Source organism: Mustelus asterias, chromosome 5, assembly GCF_964213995.1.
Source record: "Mustelus asterias chromosome 5, sMusAst1.hap1.1, whole genome shotgun sequence".
NCBI lineage: Eukaryota > Metazoa > Chordata > Chondrichthyes > Carcharhiniformes > Triakidae > Mustelus > Mustelus asterias.
The window spans coordinates 106,538,858-106,561,970 of NC_135805.1; the positions used below are offsets into that span (position 1 = coordinate 106,538,858).

The following is a 23,113-nucleotide window of genomic DNA, read 5'->3' on the forward strand; positions in this document are numbered from 1 at the left end:
CCAAGTACATGATTTTATTACACAATTCAGAAATGATAAAAAACATATTACATATTACTTGTATTGATATATCAGTACAAAAAACAGACTCAAAAAACCATTAAATTATACTTGCATCACCTAACAGCAGGCTGGGTCGTAAGTCAATCAAATTTAAAAATGAGAAAGTTCATCCAGATAAATTAGGTTGGCATAATTACAATTCATTTGATGGACAAAATATAAAATGTCTTGAGGTTTTATGCACAATACTGTAACTTGCCTATTTTGTAATGTGACAGAAATTCTGCTTATTATAAGCACAACACAGGTTAACATCTGCAAAAGAAGCATCCCAGTTTGTAAAAAAGGTAGTGTTACAACAGGAGGAACGTTGGAGGTAAAACCATGCAATTTTTGCCCTTTTTGAGGTTTAAACCACAAGGGAGCCAGACACAACTCTCATCAACTATCTGTGGCATTAGCAATGGAGAAACCTAATATCTTCACAAGAGGAGAAAATATTTAAAGTGTGCATAAAATTACCTCCTTTGTCGTGTGAAACTCTGGTATCTCTCTGGGCAAAAACCTGAGGCAAATGCATATAAATCAGATCTGCCCCCCAGTTGTATTACATACAACGATTTAAGCCTTCAAAGTTATGGGTTTTGGAAAAGTCATCAATTTGTACAGAATAAGATAAGGGAAGATGGGTGGTGCAGCCTTGTGAATCTGAATGACACCAATGCTGACTGGAGTTCCATGGGAAGAGTTTTAGCAGCAAGGATGATTGCTACACTTGAAAGTTTGGGAAACCTGAATAACCTCCTACGACAGACTGCTTCTGAGTTTTGTCCATTTGAGGAATTGAATATTTAAGGCCAAATTGGCAGTGCTAATCTGTTCAGTAGCAGCCACAAAAGCAATCATGCACGAATTTCCTCTGGCCTTAACTCTACTAATTACAGAAACAACAGGGCTTTGAGCCTCACGAGGGAAGCTATTCAGACTACAAAATGAGGTACTGGATGAAGGGAATGTACCCGACATAACATGGAGATCTAGTCATATATTTGATTTTAACATTGTCAAAATGTTTTTAAAATTTCAAGTAATATCCCTCCTGTTTCCCATTCCTTATTGGTTAACCATGGTCAATGCCAACTATGACTGGGGGTTTCAACCTAAAGTTAGCCTTCATTACTGACTCAACCACGAAAAAGTAGACTAGTTGCATAGTGGTAATTTGTCTATTTTCACTCCCTCTTGGGAGATTGCCTGTTCTCGGATTGGCACCTCACTTCAGAATTGCAGATGAATTCATAAATAGTCAATATAAAAGGGGGAGGGATGATAGGAAAGAGGGAGGGCATTTCAAAGCAACAGCATGTTGGTGTCCCAATGTGCTGCACCGACAGTGTGATATTCTTTAGGCTTTCTCTAAATTAAAGATATTCTCTGAACAGTTATCCTTTGTTTTGAGCAAAATAAACATTAAAACACGGTGGTTTAATGCAGCACTCATTAACCTATCAACTGAATAACCTTTCCATTTAAAAAACATATTCCAAGATGGTAGTTTTGGCAACGTTGGGATAAGACAGGATGTCCTCACATTAACATTCCCTGCACTTGCACTATGTAGTCGCTGATTCGCAGTGATATCGCCGTATGCCTGGGCAGTCCCATCTAAGTCCCATGTAGCTCCCTCCCTTCACCATCTTGGATGTCTTGAATTGTTGTGATATTATTTAATTTTACCCATAAAATTCATTCATAATGAGCCAAAAAAGAGGCAGTGATTATGAAGTGCTTTCTGCTGAAAAAAAACAGAGAAAACAAGTTACACTTCAAGTGCAATTATAAAGCACTCTGAAACAAGTAAACATGCAGGGGATATCACTAGAGCTTCTGACGTTTCAGCAACAACGGTGAGGGCAATGATTAAAAACACCAATAAAATAAGAGAAGTTGGTAAGCTAACTCCTCCTTTAGCTGCTATTAGGTTAAGTAGAAATAATCAGAATGGAATTATGATGGACATGGAAAGACTGCTAACTATTCGAATTGAACATCAAACTCAACAACACATGCCTCTTAATTTAATGTTTATTCAGCAAAAGCCTAGGAGTTTGTAGGATGATCTTAAGAAAGACTGATGAAGTTCAAACATAGAACCAGTTAATGCTAGTCATGAGTGGCTTGCAAGGTATAAACAAGTGCTTTCCCCAGGAACACAACCCTGCTTATGACATTCATTTCGCATAACTGGATAACGTAATATTACATCACGTGTTTTTCTGGGAATCAATTAACATAAAACAAGGACTTCCTACAAGGTAAATATTATTTTTTTTAAAAAGCAGCCATTTAGTGGAGTCAATTTTCATATGAGATTTGAACAAGGAAAGATTCCAATGATTTTCTTATATCTTTCAGCTTTTTAAAAAAACTAATCACAGTTAACACAGGAAATTTAAAAAAATGCTAAGAACAAAAACACCCAAATTAAAAATGGCATAACAATGCATATAATAGAACAGACTTATGTTTGCAACAGAGCTATTTTGGCGTTTCAGTGCAGGGTAAAGAAAATCCTCAGTCTAGAAAAAAGGTAAAGTGACAGAGATAGGCAACCTAAGCCTGCATAAAGAATGGGAAATAGATTTCATTCTAACAAACTAACTGTAGCTTTTTTAGATTATATATGGAAAGATGCTTTCTGTAGTGGTGGGGTGAAAAAATATAACCTTTTATAGTTACGTTTTTAAAAAATCATATCGTTTTGTCTGCAGTTTTTACAGCAAATGAAAATGCTTACTGTACACATCCACAAAAAATAATCGAAGTTTGTTGATATTTTTCATGATGCACTTTTCATCTATTAAAATATTTACAAAGACTAATTTAAGCCAGCTATTCTGGTAATTCAATTTTTTTCCAAGACTAAACTCACCAGATCTGTCAATCCTTCATATTAATATATTTTTGACCTGTGCAAATCCACATTATTAATTCTTGGTAACATGCAATCCAGTTTTATTGTAACTGTTTTTACGTAATTCATAAAGACAAATCAGTGATATATCAGTTGATATGTCTTCATAAGACACCTTTACTTTTCTTATAAGCAGGGTTTGACCAATGATCAGCAAGATATGCTATAACTGAACACTGAAGGTTCTGCTCTTTAGCATGTTATAGCACTGTATTGCAAGGGTCTGGCACACTTGGGTTCATGTGCGACTTAGAACAGTACCGCCCACAGTGATGTAAGAGGGAACATGATCTGCACCTAGGGGAAGTCTAGTTTTGGACAAAGCCATGTGTACCAGCAAGCATGGAGGTAGCTCCTAGCTTGAACACTACACTGCATATTTGCAAATAGTTCAAAGAGTCAATAAAAACTTACAGTTAATCTATGTATGACAATGAAGACTTCTTCAGATCTACTAAATTGTAACAAAATACCCTGAAACAATAATTCTGCAAGTCGTTGCTCTGGAATAAAAAAAATACTTAAAACCCAATAAATATTAATGGAGCATAAAACGATTAAGCTCTATAATGGCCTTATTTAAAAACTGTCAAGTATCTAATTTTGGAAAGGTAATGAGCAGGGAGAACTAGCAAAGGAACCAGTACTGAATGGTTCAGTCTTGAAAATGGCAGATAAAGTGGGCAGCCAGTCACCATATCAAGTTTAAAAATCAATTTTGGAAGAAACTAAGGTGAAATGACATTGTTCCACAATATGATAGACAAAAAGAAACTTAAAATTAAAAAAAACTCAAAATAACTGGAGCATATAGAGTTTTCAAATGGAAACCACTGAGGTCTAACATCAGCCATGCTTCCTGCTCCTAATCACTGTTGATTCCGGTTCGAATTGCATACATAATTTTTTTTAAATTCTTTCGTGGGATGTGGGCATCACTGACAAGGCCAGCATTTGTTGCCCATCCTTAATTGCCCTTGAACTGAGTGGCTTATTAGGCCATTTCAAAGGGCTGTCAAGAGTCAACCACATTGCTGTGGGTCCGGAGTCACATATAGGCCAGACCAGATTAGGAAGGCAGGTTTCCTTCCCTAAATGCCATTAGTGAACCAGATAGGTTTATACAACAATTGACATGGTCATCTTTATATTTTTAATTGCAGATTTTTATTGATGTTGAATAAAGGGTGCATCAGGCTTGGCTGTGTTGACATAATAAAATTGCCTGCCAACCCATTCTACTTCAATTTAATCATGCTTACTTCAGCAAGAGCACTATTAAACATGTGTATAACTGTATTCCAGTAAAATAAAATTCCTGCATTCTACAGATATTCAGCACAGGGAATGGAAGGTATAATAGACCAAATTGCTGGACTGTGGTACAGTTGCATGACAATTTGTAAGCTGGATGATTCCCAGGTATGTACATTGCAGACAATTACCTTTTCCTTCAAGAAACTGGCTGTTATGGCATAGATCAAATTGCATCGGAGGCAAACTGCATGGAGAAAGTGTTACTAAAATTGATCAAATTAAAACATTTCCAGTGGAATCAATCTTTTGTTCCATGAAGAAAAAAATGATAGGCATGAATTATGACACTGGCTGTGTTGTTTTAAATGGCAATACTAAATGACTTGCTAATCTCTGCTTATATTCTCATCTCATCTACTATATCTAACTTGGTCAAAATTCATAAAATATACTTAGCATTTCAAAACAAGTTTTCTACCATCACCACAAAACCTAGCAATCAAATTTAAACCAGCACCAATGGTAAAATTTTGTTCATTCCATCCAATAAGTCACACATAAAGCAGCTTCACCTTTATCGGGTGGCAATGCCACTGTGTCACCTGTAGCTGCAGAGATCTCTTTATTTTCACTGGATTTGTCATCTGTACCCTTTTTAAGAGGTTCTTCAAGGTTTTTCACATCACACACAAAGACATCAATTGGCCCTTCAGTACTTTTTATATGAACCTGGATAGTTTCCTATACAAACAGAAAAGCTTTTTTAAAGAATTCTGAAAAGGAATAAAGGTTCAAATATTAACGAAATACAGAGATTGTGGAGTAGAGTTCCACTTAATGCACATTCAAGAATTTGGGTGCAAATTGCACTTGAAAAACTGCTGGTTTTCTGAAATGAAGTCATGTTCAAGTTTCCGCTCAATTGCAAATATAAAATCTTCCATGAACCAGAATGATAAGACGGTAATTGTTTTTTTTCTACTTCCCTGTATTAAAAATATAATTTGGTGTATTTAAGAGTGGTAACCTGTTGCAGTTTCATTAATACAGATGCAAGTGAGAATATCATAAAAATATATGCATTTAGTAAAACATCTAGTCCACCAGCTGAGGTGAACCTGATTTTACATCACTTGAAAATTTCAATAAACTATACTGGACCATTTATTAGTTTCATTTTATACTAGTCACTTCTGTAGTAATTTAGTGAGGTTTATGCAGTTGCAAATAGGCGCAATTGACAGAAACTCTGTATTCATTACTTCAGTGGGTGGGGGTGTGCGGGTGGAACTGGCTTCCAGCACAATTTTATATTAAAAAAATGTTAAAGATTGTAGACATTTAAGTTATGCTCGACATACCCTGCACTTAAAACTCAATAACTCTTAAGATGCTTTGGCAAATTTCAGGATCAGAAACTTAACCGGCCTATTTACTTTTTCAGTTGTTATTTAAAAAGAAAAACGTTAAAGACAGCAACACATTTATGATATTTCTACACAAAGTCTTATAAATCACAGGAAAAATATCAAACACTGGATCAGCAACTTTTAGTAAGTTTGCATTATCCTCTGAAAACAACACATCTCCATTCTAGGCACCCGCACCAGCCCATCAACATACTTGAACTCCAATTTCATAAAAGGTACTTAATGTTAATTTTTAGAATCTGAGAGAGATGTTCATTAATTTAAAAAAAAATCCATTCCCTGGGCCTCATATCTCTATCCGTTTGAAAAGTTAGGGTTAGCAGTTTGTTGCAAAATGTTTCTCTTAGCCAGCCAATATTATATGCAGGACAGCAGTCAGTGGCAACGCTCCATTTTAAGATGCTAATTCAACAATTAGCTTACAAATGTAGTCAGAGATCTCCAACAACAGATATGCCAGAAATAAACAGTTAACTTGCATCTTACCTTTTTAGGAATCGGTACTTCCAACTTGGTTTCTTGGGGAGCTTTGATTGCAATTACAATCTGGTCTTCGAAGGCTTGCAGGCTCTGTACGTCCTGATAAGTTACGTATGCTAGCGTATTCCTTTGTTAAGTTAAACTGATTGCAATATATGGAAAATACAGGGACGTTAATGATACACTGATGGATATTTTGTTTCCAAATTCTATGTGAAAGCACATATTGAAATCTTCTACAATTAAAGATAAATTCAAATTTCATCACGGGCAAAATACTGTGGCCATTGGAAATCTGAAATAAAAACAGAGGTCTGATAGCATCTGTGGAGGGAAAAACAGTATTAACATTCCAGCATTTTGTTCCTTTTTCAAGTTTAATCATACTAATTATATGCAGGTTTATTGCAAAACAATGAATTAATACCACAACAGGTTTTAAAGCTAATTATACCAATACCTTTAGATGCTGAGACAACTTAAATACACTTAAAAACACAACCATTTAGTGGGATTGTGCTCACCAAGCTGAGGACTGCTCCTCATGAATAAATTTCCCCATGGCCTCACTCCACTCCCACAAGCCAGCTCACACTCTCCACTCACCATGTCTGGGCCACTGCATGGCCCTTGCCCCACTGCAATTTCAGTGCGAAGTCTTCAGTCACCACTGTTGTCAATTTTACTAAGAGGCCAAATTATGGCTTAGTGTGGGGAATAGAAAATGTCATGCTGATGGAATAGGAGTGTCTTTCAACATTGGGGATTGTACCAAAAGAATTCCCAATCTTGCTTCATCACTCCTCATAACAAAATGGCCTCATTAAAACCCATCTCTTCACTTTTGGCTACCGTTTCTGTTTTCCCCATGCCAGCTTTCTCAAAATATATTTCATGCATTTTACTGCACTAAGAAAAAGTATAGTTTGCTATTGTTTGTGCTAGGGATGGAACAGTCAGCAAACACTCCCAGATGGGCAGCATGGTGGCACAGTGGTTAGTACTGCTGCCTCACAGCTCCAGGGACCCGGGTTCAACTCCGGCCTCGGGTGACTATATGGAGTTTGCATGGGTTTCCTCCGGGTGCTCCAGTTTCCTCCCATTGTCCAAAGATGTGCAGGTTAGGTTGATTGGCTATGGTAAATTGCCCCTTAGTGTCAGGGTAAATAAGCAGGGTGGGGTTACGAGGATAGAACCCGAGTGGGATTGTTGTCGGTGCAGGCTCGATGGGCCGAATGGCCCACACTATAGAGATTCTATCTTATGGTATAATGCAGCCAGATACACAGTGAAGGTGTCCAATAATGTGCCTTTGCTTCAACCTTACAAGCACCCAGAATGGATTACATAACATTTTCCATTTCTTACATCGGCATTCCTGTGGCCTATCATCTTTGTGCATTATTAGAGTATTTGTTCTGTTGACATACTGAAACAAGAAATGGATTAAAACTTTTCAAATTCATTTCCTAATCTGTATTCAGAAGGCAGAAACTTTCATCCCATCACAATGGGCTGGATATTAAACCAGCACCAATGGTGAAAGGCCAAATACATTATCTAATGGTGAGCTCCATCTGTTTCATATCTGATCCAATATGCAGTATTAGAAGAACATCGCCGAGAATAATAGACTGCTAATAATCATTCTTGTGCTAGTTTTCACACTCTACAACAAAACCCCTTCAGCACTTGGCACTGGAGTTCACTGGAATAATACAAGAGCTGCTAATACTCAAGATAGGAACGCATTAGCTGATACAACAGCACTACAAGATTTCATTCCCACCCCACCCCATAAAACTACACAGAAGTGCAGTCAAAAAGTCAATCCTACTTGTGGTACTATTCTGAGAAACAGTGGCCACCTGAAAATCTGCCCCTTAGATTCAAAACACAGATGGATAATAAAAACAGAAAACATCAGGAGTTACAATTCTTACATTGGTACTGTACCTATAGTTCCCATCCCCCTCACTCCACCATTAATTTCAACATTTCTGCAATCTAAACCAGTGGCAAAATCACAGGGTCTATCTCAAATTTTAGATATTTCTCATAAATAGCTACAGGGAGTCAAGGGTAATGAGGAGACAGGCAGCAAAGTGGAGTTAAGGCCACAAGTAGATCAGCCATGACCGTTTTGATTGTTGGAGCAGGCTTTAAGGAGCTGAATGGCCTAGGCGTGTTTCTATGCATTATGATAAATGGACATCATGGAGCATGCTTTAATCTGGTCAATTATCTAGGTGGATACAAAACGACAATTGAAATGTACAAGATTCCACAAGATTGTCCTCACTTTGAAAAGCAGACTAATTTGACACTACTGGCAGACTGACAGAGCCTCAAAACCAAAGCATCAGTATAAAACTGTATAACATAATAAAGGCATTATTCACTTTCTTTTTATATGTACACTGAATATTTCTCATCAGTATTCACTGTTGAGAAAAGCATGGATGTTAGGGAACTTGGGGAAATAAATAGTGATGTCTTGAGGAGTGTACATATTACAGAGGAGGTGGTGCTGGAAGTCTTAAAGCACATCAAGGTAGATAAATCCCCGGGACCTGATGAAGTGTACCCCAGGACATTGTGGGAGGCTAGGGAGGAAATTGCGGGTCCCCTAGCAGAGATATTTGAATCATCGATAGTCACGGGTGAGGTGCCTGAAGATTGGAGAGTGGCAAATGTTGTGCCTTTGTTTAAAAAGGGTGTAGGGAAAAGCTTGGGAACTACAGGCCAGTGAGCCTCACATCTGTGGTGGGTAAGTTGTTGGAAGGTATTTTGAGAGACAGGATCTACAGGCATTTAGAGACGCAAGGACTGATTAGGGACAGTTAGTATGGCTTTGTGAGTGGAAAATCATGTCTCACAAATTTAATTAAGTTTTTTGAAGGGGTAACCAAGAAAGTAGATGAGGGCAGTGCAGTTGATGTTGTCTACATGGACTTTAGCAAGGCCTTTGACAAGGTACTGCATAAAGTTAAATCTCACAGGATCCAGGGTAAGGTATCTAAATGCATAGAAAATTGGCTTCTTGACAGAAGTCAGAGGGTTGTTGTCGAGGGTTGTTTTTCAAACTGGAGGCCTGTGACCAGCGGTGTGCCTCAGGGATTGGTGCTGGGTCCGCTGTTATTTGTCATTTATATTAATGATTTGGATGAGAATATAGGAGGCATGGTTAGTAAGTTTGCAGATGACACCAAGATTGGTGGCATAGTGGACAGTGAAGAAAGTTATCTCCAATTGCAACGGGATCTTGATCAATTGGGCCAGTGGGCTGTGAATGGCAGATGGAGTTTAATTTAGACAAATGCGAGGTGATGCATTTTGGTAGATTGAACAAGGGCAGGACTTAGTCAATGGTAGGGTGTTGGGGAGAGTTACAGAACAAAGAGATCTAGGGGTACAGGTTCATAGCTCCTTGAAAGTGGGTCACAGGTGGACAGAGTGATGAAGAAGGCATTCGGCATGCTTGGTTTCATTGGTCAGAACACTGAATACAGGAGTTGGGACGTCTTGTTGAAGTTGTACAAAACATTGGTAAGGCCACACTTGGTCACCCTATTATAGAAAGGATATTATTAAACTAGAGAGAGTGCAGAAAAGATTTACTAGGATGCTACCGGGACTTGATGGTTTGAGTTATAAGGAGATGCTTGATAGACTGGGACTTTTTCCTCTGGATCGTAGGAGGCTGAGGGGTGATCTTATGGAGGTCTATAAAACCGCTAGTCAATATCTTTTCCCAAAGGTAGGGGAGTCTAAAACTAGAGGGCATAGGTTTAAGGTGAGAGAGGAGAGATACAAAAATGCCCAGAGGGGCAATTTTTTCACACAGAGGATGGTGAGTGTCTGGAACAAGCTGCCAGAGATAGTAGTAGAGGCGGGTACAATTTTGTCTTTTAAAAAGCATTTAGATAGTTACATGGGTAAGATGGGTATAGAGGGATATGGGCCAAATGCGGGCAATTGGGATTAGCTTAGGAGTTTAAAAAAAAGGTGGCATGGACAAGTTGGGCCAAAGGACCTGTTTCCATGCTGTAAACCTCTATGACTCTATACCTTAAAAAAGAAGTTCACATCCTCCACTATGAAACAGGTTACAACCTTTAAACTAACTTTATTTCGCAGCTGGTTGGTGCGGCTTTAAACACAACTGTCCTGCTGGCTGGAAAAGTGAGACGTTTCGAGCCACGAAGCCCAGTGTATTCCAGTCATTGAATAACCCTGACTACAAACTGTCCAAAGAAGCCAATGACCTTATTCCTTTTTCAAAGGTGATAGGTACATCAAATCCACTCTCAGCCCTATTCATTGATAAGTGTAGAGGTGACTTAGAAGTATCTCCTGAAACATGTCTGAACAAAAGATGCCCATTCCCTTGTCAATAATGACTAGGCGGCTAGTCTTGGCAGTGCCAATAAGTCTAATTGAATGAAATGCTTCTACTCAAATATGACGCTATGCTACATTTTGTCCAACACATTACCTTTGTGAAGACTCCTGCAACAAAGTTATCCAATGTGCTGTGGTTTCTATTTTTGAGAAAAAACTGTCGGATTCAAATCCTTCATGCAGTTTCTGACCATAAAGAATCCCAGTCAAATATTTATGGACAAAAACTACATTTGTCATACTCATCACATCGAGGCTTCAATTGCACAGTTATAAAACATATTTTTGTAAAATAGCATTATCCAAACAAAGCTTTCAACAAAAAGGCAGACATGCAGAAGCAACTTCCTTAAGAATCAAAAGGATATCTTGCATTTTCTTTGTCTTCTGTTAATGTGTATAACTGATGAGCACAGTCTTTGATTAATTCATCTAATGAATTCTCTATTGTTGTCAGCTCAGCCAGTTCTTTTTTCAGTTTTCGAGACTGAGCTTCATATCCTAGTTTCTCCTCTGGATTTTTGCCTCTGGAATCAGAAAAATACAATTCTACACTGCTTTTTAGAATAAGAGCAGCAGTATTTATGACATCAACCATGAACAGCGACATCACTGGAAGAGGAAGGATGACAAAGGACAAACTGGGCTAGTTATAATTATCACCAAAGTTAAATAGCTTTTAAAACTCAAAGCCCAAGCTCAAATAGCCACTGAAAAAGGGAAGTTAGCTGGTAGAGTAGTTATATATATTTTACAGGCTAGAATTAAGCACAAATAAAACAACATAAAGAGGAATAAGTTGCTTTGCAAGTTAGTACAATTTTGCAATGGACAATTATCAGAGAAAGGATTTATCAGTACTCTTCCATTTTGAACACTTACTAAAAAAAATAGAGATAGCAAGAGCAAATATACTCTGGATAAGGGACTTCACTGTCCATCACCATGAGTGACTCAGTAGTGCCACCGACTGAACTAGTCAAGAGCTGAAGGAAATAGCCATCAGACCAGATCTGTGGCAGGAGGCAAGAACCAGTAAGAGGGAATAACTTATTTGATCTCGTCCTCAATAATTCACCTGTTACAGATGCATCTGTTCATGACAGAAGTGACTGTGCACAGATCTTGTGAAGATTGAATGCTCTCTTTATTCTATGGACACCCTCCAACATGCCAGTAACATGCCATGTAGCTCTACCACTGAGCTAAGGGATAAGGTTACCAGATCTCTCAGTTTAAAATTGGGTGTACCTGAGACACTGTGGGCCATTGGCGCAGAAGCAGAATTGTGCTGCATCAGAATCTGTAACCTGATGGTCCTGCATACCCACATGAAGCTGAAAGGCAAATCCAGCTGAGTGGTGCAGGATAATCAATCGATTTATGGAACAAGAGGCCATATGTTCACTCCCACCCTTAAAAGATGACAGAGTTCAGCATTCAAATGCAAAAGGTTGATACATTTCCAACCATCTTCAGTCAAAATGAAGTATCCCCCACTATTTTCAGTTATAAGCATGGACCTAATTGGTCTCCTCCTGAGGTCTCCAATAATGTTCTCCTTAACTTTCTCAATTTACATGCGGAATGAATTTTGCTTTAAGCACTAATATCAAGGTAATGTGCACCAGCAGTAGAAATAAAAAAACTATATATTTTTTAAAGTTACAATGGGTATGGAAGAAGTGTACCACCCCTAGCCACTGACAAGGTAACATGCGAATCCACAAATTATCAGACTTACTGAACTCAATTTTAAATTTACCATGGCGACATTTGAACTCAAGACTGTTTGGTTTTAGATTCTCCACCATAACCACTGCACCACCATACATGAACGAGGTGTGGTTTTTAGTATTCTTTGTTCCAAACTGACAAGCTCAAAATAGAATTTTGAATTGACAGAAAATATGGAAAAGGCAACTTTTTATTTTTTGTTTACTTAAAGCTGCTTTGCATAGCAAGTACAGTAATTTCTCTCAACGACACGTGATCAGGCAGAGGTAAAGGGTTTGAATTTGGAGAGAGGATGGTTCTTGTGAACTAGAAGGTCAGAGGGCTGCTGTCCCTGTAAATTAAGTTAATCTTGATGGGAGGAACTCTCTCTAGTAACTGGGGAGAGAGTTGTGGTGAAGAGCAATGGAATCTCAGATGGGAGAATGACTTTTGTGGTAGTTTTTGGGGGAAGTAATGACATTTATTCCATCTACAGTTTCTAAAAATTAAAAATCTATGAATTGTTAAGTAATAAACTAGTTCACCATTTTTAAAGTAAACTGTCTCTCACAATGCAGATAGAAGTGAACTGGAGGAAGCAATAGTATTCAGAAGTACAGAATTTAAAATGTCCCATGAGATAACCTCACAAGAACCTTTGCATTATTACTGGAGATCTGTGTTAGGAATTCAAAACTTTCAACAAACTCCCTAGAAATATCCGTGTGTTTTTAACATGTCAAATTTCTTTTGGACCAATCTTCCTTTAATAATTCTACATAACCGGCTTCAACAGAATGATTAGAACAGTGACATTAACCGTCCCAAAAATCTTCTGCTTTCTAATAGCTTTTAAACTTAATTCCAGCTCATGCCTCTCCCCGACCCTTCTGCTTGCCATCTCCCTCCTGCAAACCTCCTGCAAATCCGAGCAAGGGCTCGGAAGAGGAACTGAGTCAGAGGAGCTGGGAGTGGGAAAGTTGGAAGGAAAGTGACAAACAGGAGGTTCATGGTTGGGTCGCAGGGAAGACAAGTGCTCGTGTAGCTTTGGGCTCCAGGAAGTGACATGGGTGAATTTTGGCTGTTAAATCCACCTGATTAATCATGTCAGGCCTGGCTCTCACCTGTTAATTTCCTGTTGTGGGGGAGTCTACCAGTTCTTTGCATGTGGGCTAGAGTGCCAGAAAATCTCATTTAACCCAGGATGTACGTGGCTGCTTTGTTGCATAGCGTGCAGCTTAGAGGGAACACTGTTTCCCACCGTCACAGGTAACAGTCTTTAGTCAATTCATAGGAGCGAAGAAACCATAGGCTATTCAGACCATCCAGCCTGTTCTATTCAACGAGATTGAGGCTGATGTTATTTAAGTCCATAACCTTTATCCCATATCCATCAGTATCTTGGATTACAAACATCCATCAATATCAGATTTTAAATTTACAATTGCCATTTGTGGAAGAGTTTTCCAAACTTGTATCATGTGTCTAAGTATTTTCTAATTTCACTGAAAAGGTCTACGTGTTATACTATGGTCTCCCCAACTAAGAGAACCAGTTTCTCCACATCTATCCTGTGAATTTAAAATTTGATTCACTTCATACAGTATTAAGAAATGCCATTGTGCATGGAACACAGCAAAAACTAAACAACTTCCACCTACAGTGCTGAAGATAAAATAAAAATAGAAAATGCTGGAAAAACTCAGTAGGTCTAGCACCACCAGTGGAACAGGAATCAAAGTTAACATTTTCAGTTCAATATGACTCTTCGGAACTGTTGTGATTTGGTGCAGAGCGGTGATTCTGAAAGTGAAATAGTCACATCTGATCCAGAGTGGGATCATTACAGTGATGCTACAGCTAAAGTGACTTCAAATTAATTTGATGAATGCTTTATGGCAGATGCCCAAGATAATGACAACAATGAATTTAATTATTTTAAAATGCTGTAATTGATGTTATTGGTGTATTTGTACAATTAATTCACTGTACAACATTATTTTAATATGTATTAGTGTTTTTTTCAATTTCAAAATTGCGACCGTTCACACTGGCAGTTCACATTCGGCATTTTATACTTGGCATACATGCCGACCTGAGGTTTGTTTTTTAAAAAAAGGACTTTTGGAGGCTTCAAAAGGGTGATTCAATATGCCATAATCTACAGTATTATTGCAGTTGGCCACAAGTTTGATTAAAGTAATTATGGAGTGTCTTAAAGGAAACAAGGTGGAAAGGCAAGGAGATTTAGGGAGGGACATCCAGAGCTCAGGGTTTCAGCCTTGGTTCCTGAATATAGTATTTAAGTGATGAAATGTATATGCACTCCATTGCTTTGTAATGTAGGAATGATGGAATGTACGGTAATTAAATTTGTCAATGACACCAAGATAGTTAGGAAAGTAAGTTGTTATGGGGAGGTAGGGAGTCTACAAAGGGCTATAAACAGGTTAAGTGAGTGCAAAAATTTGGCAGATGAAGCATATTGTAGGAAAATGTGAACAAGTCTGCTTTGGGAGGAAGAATAGAAAAGCAGCATATTATTTAAATGGAGAGATTGCAAAACTCGGAGGTATAGGGATCTGGGTGTCCTGGTACATGAATCTCAATAAGTTAGTGTGCAGATGCAGGAAGTGATTAGCAAGTAAATTGGATGTTGTCATTTATTGCAAGGGGAGTGAAATATAAAAGTAGGGAAGTTACGCTGCAGCTTCATAGAATCTAGGTGAGACCACATCTGGAATACCGTGTTTAGTTTTCCTCCCTTATTTGAAAAGAAACATATAATTGCATTAGAAGCAATACAGAGAAGGTTCACTTAACTCAATTCCTTAGATGAAGGGTTTAATCTTATGAGGAAAGATTGAACAGATTGGGCCTATACCCATTGGAGTTGAGAAGAAATTTGATATGGTTAGTATGATGGCTAGTACAATGCTTCAACTTGTGGGAGAGATTGGACTCAGGAGTACAGTTTAAGAAAAAGAGACTACCATTTAAGATGGAGATACAAATTTTTTGCTCTCAAAGGGTTGTTAAACCTATGGAATTCTCTTCACCAGGAAGAAGTGGAAGCTGGGTCATTGAAAGTGCAGTTCAGCCATGATCTTACTAAATGGTGGAGCAGGCTCAAAGGTCTACTCCAGCTCCTAAATACTGGTTTGTAATTCTAATATACTTCTTAAATTCAGCTTTACCCTTCTTTTAGTGTTCAATCTGTATTTATTACATTTTTGGGGACTCTTACAGCATGTATAGCTGATTTAAACTTGGATTCAGAGCAAATAAAATTGTAAAAACATTGCCATAATAATATGCTTCCACTTGTAAGCCTCATTTCCCTTAAAGTAAAAGGAAAGTGAACTTCTAGCTAAGATTAGTTCAGAATAAAAAAAAGAGTCAGGGGGCCCTGAAAAGCATCACATATCATGAGCTTTTCAATGGATAAAATGTGAAGTAGAGATGTACAAGATTATGAGAGACATGTACAGGGTGGATAAGGAGCAGCTGTTCCCTTAGTTGAAGAGTCAGTCACAAGGGGACATAGGTTCAAAGTGAAGGGCAGGAGCATAAGGGGGTTTTGAGGAAAAACATTTTTACCCAGAGGGTGGTGACGGTTTGGAATGTGCTACCTGGGAGGGCGTTGGAGGCAGGTTGTCTCACATCCTTTAAAGAGTATCTGGGTGAGCACTTGGCACATCATAACATTCAGGGCTATGGGCCAAGTGCTGGCAAGTTGGGATTAGGTGGGAGCTCAGGTGCTTCTAATGTGTCGGTGCGAACTCGATGGGCCAAAGGACCTCTTCTGCACTGTATGATTCTAGGTATATCCAATGAATACTGTTGAATTTTACACAAGAAACCAATTTATTGTAAAAAGGAACTTACATCCACTCAATTAAGTTTTTGGATTTTTTTCTCACGAGACGAATCCCATCCAGTACATTGGTGATATCATAAACCCTTCTCTTTCGCACCCCAAGGACTCTTGCAACATCATTCATGTCAAGAACACCATCAGGAGCTGCCTTAACAAGTTCCATAAACTGTTGCGTTAGACGTACTAGGGATACATCAAAACGTGGCTTTTTTGCTGTTACAAAAAGAGGAAAAGAGATCAACCTTCAATTTTCAAAACTAAAATATTTAAATACAAGTTAATGAACAGCCACATAACAACAGATCAGAGAGGTAGTTTTTAAAAGGAGCATCTTAGAGGAGACAGGCAGTAGGATCTTAAAGTTATAGGAGGGAATTCTAGTGTTAAGGTCTACGCAACTGAAGGCATGGCTGCCAATGGTGGAGTTATCAAAACTGGGGATGCAGAAGAAACCAGAATTGGTCGAGCGCACAGTTCTCAACGTTGTACAATTGAAGTAGGTCACAATGATAAAAGGGGGGAGGTAACAGTGCAATTTAAAAACAAGGAGAGAATTTTTAAAGGGGTATTTTGAACTGACTGAAAAATATATTGTAGGTGCAGGAGCAGGATCCAGTCACTGTGATCCACATTGTGACCAATGAGTGTGAGAGTGAGAGATTTTATTCAGAGTATTGGGACCTAGAAATTAAAATTGGTCCTCAAGGGCTATAATCTCTGAATTATTACCCAAGTCAGGTGCAAACTGGCAATGAGATAAATCGATAAATTTTCATGTGAAATCTGCTCCAGTATTGAGATAGGAAGACATTGTGCTGTTGGGCAGGAACCAACAGAACTGGGCTGGGATTAAGCTCTTAGCCGAAAGGATAAACATGGCGGTCACAAGGACTTGAAACTGTAAGTGGGCTGGGAGGAGGGCTCAGGAGGAAAAGGTAGTAAAAGTAATAATTGAAAAGCAAACAAAAGTAAGAGGAGCTGAGTATAAATTGTGGTTTAGGCACTGCAGGTAGAGGGAAACTTAGAAAGATAAGAAATAATTAAATCATGGGATAGAAATAAGAAATGTGATTGAACAGTGTTCTATATACAAGCACAGAGTATACGGAGCAAATGGAATGAATTGCAACTGCAAATTCAACTTCCAAGGATATGACCTGGTGGCAATTACTGAGTCAGAGTTGCAAGACTATCAGAACCAGGAACTAAATATACTGAACTATAAGGTTTACACGAGTGATAGAGGATGGTAGAGATTGAGAAGCTATAGTAATTAAAGGTGAAATCACTTCAATGATTAGATAGGATATAATGCGGTAAGCGGGTGGTAATGACTTTAAAGGTAGAGAAGTGCAGCCATGGCTCAGTTGGGAGTACTCTCGCCTCCATCACTCCAGGGTTTGAGCACAAAAGAAATGCTGACATTCCAGTGAAATACTGAAGGAGTACCATCTTTTGGATGGGATGTTAAACCAAGACCCCATTTGCCTGCTTGGATAGATTAAAATGATCCAATCGCACTATTTTAAAGAGGGAGTAATCACCAGTGTCCTGGCCAATATTTATCCCTCAATGTCACAAAAACAGATCATCTAGTTATTGTCACATTGCTGTTTGAGAGAGTTTGCTGTGGACAAATTGGCTGCCGTGCTTCCGGCATTACAACAGTAATTACATTTTGAAAGTAGTGAATTGATTGTTAAGGGCTTTGAGATGTCTGGGGATAATGAAGAGCGCTAAACTAACTATAAATGGATTTAAAACTGTTGTAGCCGTTATATAAATGCCTCCTGATAACAGCTACGAAATGGTAGATTGTATATATGCAGGGATCAGACAATGTGACAAAGGCATACAAACATAAGAAATAAGAGCAGAAGCAGGTCGTTTGGTCCCTTGAGCTTGCATCACCATTCAGTAAGATCATGGCTGATCATCAGTATGTGAGGAGTTCAAGAGTAATTTTAATTTGGGATTTTTTCTTTAAATTTCTACTGGGTTAAGTTGACCAGCATGTCAGAAAGTAAGCGATTTTTTTGTGTGTGTTGGGAAAGTCTTCTGCAGCAAAATGCCTCAGACACAAAGTGACATTCCATATTAAATTTTGTAAAGATATTGAGCCAGATTTAGTTAACAGCATGTGAATATTTGTTGAATAGTGATCATAACAGGATAATTCAATGTAGTGGTTGAAAGAGAAAAATGCAAAACAGATTTAGGTATGGGTTACTTTGATTGGATGAGATGCTGTCCACAATTAACTGGACAAATATATTGATGTGAAAAATGACAGAAGATTAATGAGAAGTGTTCAAAAAGGAATGAGAGATACAGAACCAGCTTATACCCCCAGAGGGCAAGAAGAGTTCTACTTGTCAAAAAAGACAGCCATGGGCACCAAAAGGGACAACACAAGACGAAAAAAGAATATAAAAATGCAAAATAAAATCCCACACAGATTCTGGTGAATGGGAAGATACCAAGAACAGCAAAGTGTGGCAAAACAGTTATTAAGAGAGTATGAATGAAATTTGCAAGGAAACTCAAAAGCAACATTTTTATCAATTAAATGAAAAGAGAGCGGTCAGGAGTAATTTAAGCAGCTTCGAAACACACTGTCAATGAAAATAAGGAAATGGTGACCATGCTGAATAATGAGTTTGCTTCAGTAATTACAGAGAAGAGGTCAGCAAATCAGGTGTCTCAAATAACAGTTACATCTCAGCTATCTTACGATCTTTACTTTTCAAAATTACAGATTTTGAGGCAAGTGCTTTATACCGAAAGGAACACCACTCCTAATTATCCTACTTTAAAACCTGACAATGGATAGTGATCAATGCCAAAATTAAGAATGTTGTAAACACAGAACAGGTCAGTTAGAATTCAGAGATGCTCCTGGGGCTAGCAAAAATGACTATCCACAGGTTCAGGTTAGGTGCTGCAAAATTGGAATGGTTGCTTGTCTCCCTTCTGTTACTTTGCCCATACCCACGTGATCCTGCAGGGCCAAGAGTAACTCAGATTCTAGTGTCTCCTTATTTTATAAGAAAAGGTATCCATAGAACAAAAAAAGTGCTGTAAGATCAATTCAAAACAGTAAGTGGCTGTCAATAACTATCCTTCAAAGGATTGGTAGTAACGTTAGCTTTAAGTTATCTTTTTGCATCCAATGCCAACATTTATCGCAAAGTTGAGTTTGATTTAGCAGGACATTAATTTCCCACTAGCAACACTTTGGGGGAGAGGGGGGTTGGGGGTTTACCATTGACCAGAAACTGAAATGGACTAATCATATAAATGCTGTGGCTACAAGAGCAAGTCGGAAGTTAAAAGCTAGGGATACTGCGGTGAGTAACTCATCTGCTGAATCGCCAAAACCTGTCAACAATCTACAAGGCACAAGGGGCTTGACACCATCCAGGATAATACAACCCACTTGACTGGCACCTCATCCAAATCCAAGAACTCCCACCACTACAGATGCACAGCAGCAGAAGCAGTGTGTATCATCTATAAGATTACTGCAGGAAACAAAAAAAAGGATGCTTAGACAGCACCTTCCAAACCCATTAACACTACCAACTAGAAGGACAGGGGTAGTAGATACATGGGAACACCACTGTCTGCAAGTTCCCCTACAAGCCACTTCCCATCCTGACTTGGAAATACATTGTGCCAGTCCTTCACTGGTGCTGGGTCAAAATCCTGGAACTCCCTCTCCTAACAGCACTTTGGGTGTACCGACAGCACATGGACTGCAGCAGTTGAAAGCAGCAGCTCACCACCTTCTCAGGGGCAGTTAGGCATGGCCAATAAGTGCTGGCCTAACTAGCAAAGCCCACATCCCTTGAATGTCACTGGACATAGGTGAGGTCCTGGAGGATAGCTAATGTGGTCCGTTATTTAAGAAGGGTAGGAAGGATAACCCGGGAAATTATAGGCCGGTGAGCTTGACGTCCGTGGTCGGGAAGTTGTGGTTGGAGAGGATTCTTAGAGATAGGATGTATGCGCATTTAGAAAGGAATAAACTCATTAACGATAGTCAGCATGGTTTTGTGAGAGGGAGGCCATGCCTCACTAACCTGGTGGAATTTTTTGAAGAAGTGACTAGAATGGTTGACGAGGGAAGGGCCGTGGATGTTGTCTATATGGACTTTAGTAAAGCGTTTGACAAAGCCCCTCATGGTAGGTTGGAGCAAAAGGTTGGATCTCATGGGATAAAGGGGGAGGTGGCTAGATGGGTGGAGAACTGGCTTGGTCACAGAAGACAGAGGGTGGTAGTGGAAGGGTCTTTTTCCGGCTAGATGCCTGTGACTAGTGGTGTTCCGCAGGGCTCTGTATTGGGACCTCTGCTGTTTGTGATTTATATAAACGACCTGGAAGAAGGTGTAACTGGGGTGATCAGTAAGTTTGCGGACGACACGAAAATGGCTGGACTTGCAGATAGTGAGGAACATTGTCAGAGGCTACAGATGGATATAGATAGGCTGGAAATTTGGGCCAAGAAATGGCAGATGGAGTTCAATCCAGATAAATGCGAAGTGATGCATTTTGGTAGAACTAACGTAGGGGGGAGCTATACGATAAATGGCAGAACCATAAAGGGTGTAGATACGCAGAGGAACCTGGGTGTGCAAGTCCACAGATCCTTGAAGGTGACATCACAGGTGGAGAAGGTAGTGAATAAGGCATATGACATGCTTGCCTTTATAGGACGGGGCATAGAGTATAAAAGTTGGGGTCTGATGTTGCAGTTGTATAGAACGTTGGTTCGGCCGCATTTGGAATACTGCGCCCAGTTCTGGTCGCCACACTACCAGAAGGACGTGGAGGCTTTAGAGAGAGTGCAGAGGAGGTTTACCAGAATGTTGCCTGGTATGGAAGGGCTTAGTTATGAGGAGAGATTGGGTAAACTGGGATTGTTCTCACTGGAAAGACGGAGGATGAGGGGTGACCTAATAGAGGTGTATAAAATTATGAAAGGCATAGATAGGGTGAACGGTGGGAAGCTTTTTCCCAGGTTGGTGGTGACGTTCACGAGGGGCCATAGATTCAAGGGGCGGGGGGGGGGGAAGAGAAGAGGTTTAACACGGATATCAGAAGGACTTATTTTACACAGAGGGTGGTGGGGGCCTGGAATGCGCTGCCAGGCAAGGTGGTGGAGGCAGACACACTGGTAACGTTTAAGACTTATCTAGATAGCCACATGAACAGAGTGGGAATGGAGGGATAAAAAAGAATGGTCTAGTTTGGACCAGGGAGCGGCACGGGCTTGGAGGCCGAAGGGCCTGTTCCTGTGCTGTATTGTTGTTTGATTTTTTTAAAAAAGTGGCTGCAAAATTAACAGTAGGCACATTTGTTTTGTGTATTCAGATATGATTTGTTTGCACCCAAATAACCGAAGTAAATTCCAGCATTTGAAAGCCTCACCAATTCACAGTAGATCCGTGAATCAAAAAAAAACTACTAAACCGTAAGTGGAGGCAATTGCTACTCTGTAAACACATTGGTGGGAACTCAGTGTGTACTACCACGGCCAAGTCCAGAACTCATAGATCCAAATAAACGTTATCTATCCATGTATTGTACACATCCCTACAACCCAGCCCTACTCCCCATATCTGGGACTTCAGATTACTTCCCTTTCGCGTGTAATTCAATGGAAATCTACTCTTGCCACGATTTGATTACACGGTGGAGTAAACACTGTAGTGAAGGTAAACAATGCCAGCGTGTTACACGTGCACGTGGATTCGTCTTTTCAAGCAAAGCAGGATAACCATTTTTTTAAAAATAGGAGATCGGCCGTGTTAAAAAATCAGGTTAAAACTGAGGGATTGGGGGGTGGGGGCAGTGCCATTTTGGTGTTGGGGATGGACCAAGTGTTATTAGTCAGGTTTAATACACAGAGGATGGAGATTATACAGACAGTGCGGCTGTTGCCAGGGCTCAGTAAGACTCACGGTGACTGGCCGGTATGATTACCGGTCTGCCCTCTTCCTCCATGCTGGCCTTGTGTTGTGATCCAACCGAGCTCGGCCACTCACTCAGGCCGGCGACAACCGCCAGCCACGGCTCGAGCCTCCCCCTAGCCTGAGGCCTGGTTCCGGCACTCACCGCGAGTCCCCGCCGCCTGCCTTGCCCCCACACCCACACACTCCCTCGCTCTGCCTTCCTCTCTTATTTATTTCTCTCTATCCGTGCCTCCCGTTCCCTCCGCCGCAAACGGCAATATGGTGCCGCGCATGCTCAGCAGACTCGCCGCGCCCGCCCTAAGTCCCAGCGCATGCGCTCTGGGCTGGTTGCCGGCGCTCTGGGTCCGCATGCGCTCTAGGCCCGTTGCCGGCACTCTGGGCCAGTGGCGTTTTCCTGCTTTCTTTGGCCTGTCTTTGACTGGAGGGATTGTCCTAGAGCTGAAAGTCCAATCTCCTGGATATCGTTGCGAGAAACCTCGGAGAATTTAAAAATGTGTCCCCATCCCACTTTCTTTAAACATTCGTTTCTTAACTTCAGAAAGTATTATAGGTTGGAGGCAGGAGAGTAAGGAAAGGTCGAAGAATATGGCCAACCAGCCTTAACTACTCTAGACCAGTAATTCTGAATGGGAAATATTGAAGAGTTCATTTTTCAACTACTTCGATTATGAAATATGATCTATTTTTATGTCTTTATTCTCCATAGTTTTACGTTCTTGCTGCACTACTGATTCAAAGTGTGGGGGAAGTATCTTGGTGTGCAGGGCCAGTCTTGAAGGCCGCCTTGGAGAATGCTTACCCAAAGATCGGAGGCTGAATGCCCTTGACTGCTGAGTGTTCCCTTGTCGCTCGGTGTCCGTTCATCCATTGTCGTAGCGCCTGCATGGTCTCGCCGATGTACCACGCCTTGAGACACCCTTTCCTGTCCACCAAGACACACGACAATGCAGAATCGCTGAGCAGAAACTGATAGCCAAGTTCCGCACGCATG

The 23,113-nt window shown here is 39.9% G+C and overlaps 1 protein-coding gene across 3 annotated transcripts; it reads right to left on the reverse strand.

Moving 5' to 3' along the window:
* On the reverse strand, positions 1-22,421 carry e2f6 (E2F transcription factor 6). 3 transcript variants are annotated; one of them, XM_078213159.1, is made up of 6 exons: positions 22,111-22,421; positions 16,153-16,357; positions 10,917-11,075; positions 6,151-6,265; positions 4,807-4,975; positions 1-1,795 (listed from the first exon to the last, which is right to left on the reverse strand). In XM_078213159.1, the coding sequence occupies exons 1-6, from the start codon at positions 22,151-22,153 to the stop codon at positions 1,782-1,784; spliced, it is 705 nt and encodes a 234-aa protein (XP_078069285.1). In that variant the 5' UTR covers positions 22,154-22,421; the 3' UTR covers positions 1-1,781. The 3 variants fall into 3 exon arrangements, with proteins under 3 accessions (XP_078069285.1, XP_078069284.1, XP_078069283.1); XM_078213158.1 differs by having other exon boundaries at positions 1-1,798; XM_078213157.1 differs by lacking the exon at positions 1-1,795 and having other exon boundaries at positions 3,898-4,975.
* Between the last annotated feature and the right edge of the window lie 692 nt (positions 22,422-23,113).

Excerpts from the sequence above, each read along its gene's own strand:
- e2f6 (XM_078213157.1), bottom strand. The coding sequence starts at position 22,153 with ATGGAGGAAGAGGGCAGACCGGTAATCATACCGGCCAGTCACC. Across the intron at positions 16,358-22,110 it reads AATCATACCGGCCAGTCACC|CAAAAAAGCCACGTTTTGAT; the intron begins GTGAGTCTTACT and ends TTTTTGTAACAG. Across the intron at positions 4,976-6,150 it reads AAGTACCGATTCCTAAAAAG|GAAACTATCCAGGTTCATAT; the intron begins GTAAGATGCAAG and ends CTGTTTGTATAG.